Source organism: Sipha flava, unplaced genomic scaffold, assembly GCF_003268045.1.
Source record: "Sipha flava isolate LNK unplaced genomic scaffold, YSA_version1 164_pilon_pilon, whole genome shotgun sequence".
Classification (NCBI taxonomy): Eukaryota; Metazoa; Arthropoda; class Insecta; order Hemiptera; family Aphididae; genus Sipha; species Sipha flava.
Window position 1 is genome coordinate 780,326 of NW_020271825.1, and position 3,766 is coordinate 784,091.

The 3,766-nt window shown below is 33.6% G+C and overlaps 1 protein-coding gene across 1 annotated transcript; it reads left to right on the plus strand.

Annotated features, from left to right (window-relative positions):
- Window positions 1-239: 239 nt before the first annotated feature.
- LOC112679532 (craniofacial development protein 2-like) lies at window positions 240-2,556 on the plus strand. The gene is made up of 3 exons (XM_025549379.1): window positions 240-270; window positions 1,360-1,457; window positions 1,513-2,556. Exons 1-3 carry the CDS (start codon window positions 240-242, stop codon window positions 2,554-2,556), a joined length of 1,173 nt encoding a protein of 390 aa, XP_025405164.1.
- Window positions 2,557-3,766: the final 1,210 nt, after the last annotated feature.

The following is a 3,766-nucleotide window of genomic DNA, read 5'->3' on the forward strand; positions in this document are numbered from 1 at the left end:
AAAAAAATAATTTCACGACTTAGAGTTAAGGGTAACATCAAGTTATCGAAAATCTTAACTCCCAGATTTTAATTCCTAATATTTTTGAGTGTTAAGAGATAACTCTTAGTTCAAACAACAATACTAAAACGTGTTATCACTGTTAACATATTTTTTGCTTTCAAGAATGATTATTGTGTGTCGTATTTGAATATTTCGTTTTTGCATACAATTTTTCTGCCTGTAAAGATACTATTATAATGTATCATAGAATATTATTTGATGACGAGAGTGAGAGCGATAACGACGACATCATTATTGCGATGCAACGAAGACCGCGAATAATAATTTAAATAATAAAAATAATAATTTTTCATTACATTATATTGCTATTATACTTATTGAAACATTTTAAAATTTAATATGACAATTTTAATTTTAATTTTTTTGTAACCATCCAGACCCAATGTCCCCTATAGAGGACATACTCCTAAATTCGTCAAAATCTAAAAATAAATTTTTTTATCTCTATAAGAAATTAATTTGGGTCTGAAAGGATTAACGTTTTCAGCGTAATCAATTCAATGAGCGGTGTTATCAATGCTATCAGTGGAAAATGAGAGGGAATCCTAGTTAATACCAGTAATTAATTAGCTAACCTGAGATATACTAACTTCCACTTATAAACTGGTGGTGAAACTGAAATAATGATAACTTGGGGTTACTGATAAACTCAGAGTTAATTAATCTCAACTTTAACTCTTTAATGGTGAAACTGGCCCTTAGTAAATTTTTTTTCGATCGGTTGAAATATGTATATATAGTTTTTAATTTTAAATTTGAAAAATTTGTCAAAATATACAAAATAAGCATAACAATTTTAAAATATACACTCCTGCAAAATCTATCAAATATCCAAAAATATGCACATTCAAATTTTAGATCTGATATCATAGCACTGAGAAACTAATTTATTTCGCACTTTGCTGTATTTAACAATAATTAAAAAAAGTATGCAAATGCTAGAAGTCCCTAAGCCTAGTTATGAATTTTGTTCGTAACATTATATTATATAGGAACATAGTCATTTAAATTATAGGTTTTAGTAATAATAAAATTACCGCTTTTAATAGGTATATACTCGTATGCCACATAGAAGCATAGAACGTTCGGAACACACTAGCCGATATTTACAATTTTATCTTACTTGAGTACGTTTTGCAGACGAGTTTGATAGTTACCTCTTTCATACAACATTATCAACTTTTAAGATAAAATTTGGTAGAAAAAGATTGATAAATAAGATTGAAAATACAATCATTTCAAAAATTATTTTAAGTTATTATTATTTAAGTTAATATAAGTAATATTATTTTTCAGCGTCGGGAAAGTGGCGTCCCCATCGCCCAGTGCCCTTAATTGGGAGCTGCAATAGCCTCACTCTGGTCTTAGGTGATCGGAGTGGTCTGGCCCTCCAGGTTGGGGGTTGATCAGTAGGCCAACAACCCACTATCGTAAAAAACCTTTGTTCAGGAATCCAACATTTTGCCTCGGAACAGAGTAACGGAATCAAGACTGGAAAACTGGAAATCGGCTCTACGTTTTGGAACATGGAATATACGGACTTTATATCAACCAGGAGTAGCCTTAACATTAGTTAAGGAATTTAATAAATATAGGTTAGAGATTTTAGCTATACAAGAAATAAGGTGGAGCGGACAAGGCTCTACAGAAATAGGGAACTCGATAATTTTCTTCGGTCAATGTGACAATCGCAGACAAGGAGGCACCGGCTTTATCGTTAAAAAGAATATAGCATCTGCAATTAAAGATTTCAAAGTAGTGAACTCCAGACTGACTATCCTCATAGTGGAGGGAAAATTCTTCAACCTTGCATTTGTCAATGTACACGCATCATCTGAAGATAAAAGCGATGAAGAAAAGGAGGAATTTTACACTTTGTTGGAATCTACTTTAGAGGGAATACCCAGATATTGCATTATAATCTTATTAGGAGATTTTAATGCAAAGATTGGTAAAGAAGAGTGCGTCAAAACAACTACCGGGTCGAATAGTTTACATCAGCTATCAAATAACAACGGATTCAGACTAATCGAATTAGCTACAGGAAGGGGCTTAAAAATAAAAAGCACGTCATTTCCACATAAGGAAATACATAAAGGTACCTGGAGGTCCCCAGATGGCAGATACATTAACCAAATTGATCATTTATTAGTGAATGCGAGATTCTGCAATAGTGTACTAGATGTAAGGACCTTCCGCAATGCGGAATGTGGATCTGATCACTTCCTAGTGGTAGGGAAACTTAAAGTGAAACTGAAGAAAGCAAAAAAGAGAAAAGAAGAACAAACAGAACTCTTTGATATACAAAAACTATGTGACCTTAAAATTGGTGAAGATTTCTGTAAGAATATATCAAACGAGCTTAATAATGAACATATAGATAACGAGAATGATGATATCGAAAGCTTATGGTCTGTTATAAGAAATGTGATCCGCGAAGCGACAAAAAAAAACAGTTGGGAAACGACGATTTATGAGGAATCCGTGGTTTAACCAGATATGCGAAAATGCCCTACAACGTAGGAAGCAAGCGCGGGAATTTTGGTTAAAGGATATTAAAAATGAAGAAAAATTCTTTAGATATAAAACAAGACTAAAAGAAACAACCAAAATTATAAGATGCGATAAACGAAAATTTATCAACGACATAGTGAAAAGTGCGGACCAGGACTATAAAAACCATAGGACACGGGACCTATACAAAAAGATCAGCTCTGTAAGCAAGGATTTTAAACCAAAAGAAATGTTTTTAAGAAACGAAAATGATACTTTGTTAACGGATAGAGACAACATAGTTGAGGAATGGGCTCAATACTTCGACCAGCTGCTAAACTGTAGAGAACCTTCTAATCCATTTCTCTTTGAAAATAAAAAACCGAATAGGGAAGATTATCCTGAACCTACGATAGAGGAAATTACGAAACAAATAAAAACCCTAAAAAACCACAAGGCGCCCGGTGAAGACGGGATTACCGGAGAGCTATTTAAAAAAGGTGAGGAGAATCTTGTTAAATATATTCATCGTTTAATTAGTTTAATATGGCAAAAAGAAGAGATACCAAAGGAATGGAAAACAGCCTTAGTCTATCCCATCCATAAGAAAGGAGACAAACAAACATGCAACAATTATAGAGGGATTGCCCTGCTTAATGTAACGTATAAGATTTTATCTTACTGTATACTTGACAGAATCAAACCTTGGGCAGAAGAGATTATAGGGGACTACCAGGCCGGCTTCAGGCAAAACCGCTCCACGATAGATCAAATCTTCATTCTACGTCAGGTGTTACAAAAATCTTGGGAGTACGACAAAAGCGTACATATGGTTTTCATTGTTTACAAAAAAGCATATTATTCAATACATAGAGCGTCCATAATCAAGATTTTAGAAGAGTTTGGAATGCCTAGTAAGTTAATAAGCCTCGTCGAGTGCAGTATTAGTCACACTGACATAAAGGTAAAAGTAGGACAAACGTTATCGAAAACGCTTCAAGTGACAACTGGACTAAGGCAGGGTGACGCCATATCACCGGTTTTATTCAACATAGTATTAGAAAAAGTAGTTAGAAAAGCAGCCTTAGATAAGGAAGGAGTAAAACTTGGAGAAAACAACATTGGAATATTGGCATATGCAGACGATATAGTCTTGATGGCAGAAAGCAAAGATAAACTCAAAGAACAATCAAAACAACTCATAAATGCT

Coding starts and splice junctions, on each gene's coding strand:
- LOC112679532 (XM_025549379.1), top strand. CDS start 240: ATGTATCATAGAATATTATTTGATGACGAGA. Junction 271..1,359: donor AATATTATTTGATGACGAGA/GTGAGAGCGATA, acceptor ATTATTTTTCAG/CGTCGGGAAAGTGGCGTCCC. Junction 1,458..1,512: donor GGAGTGGTCTGGCCCTCCAG/GTTGGGGGTTGA, acceptor ACCTTTGTTCAG/GAATCCAACATTTTGCCTCG.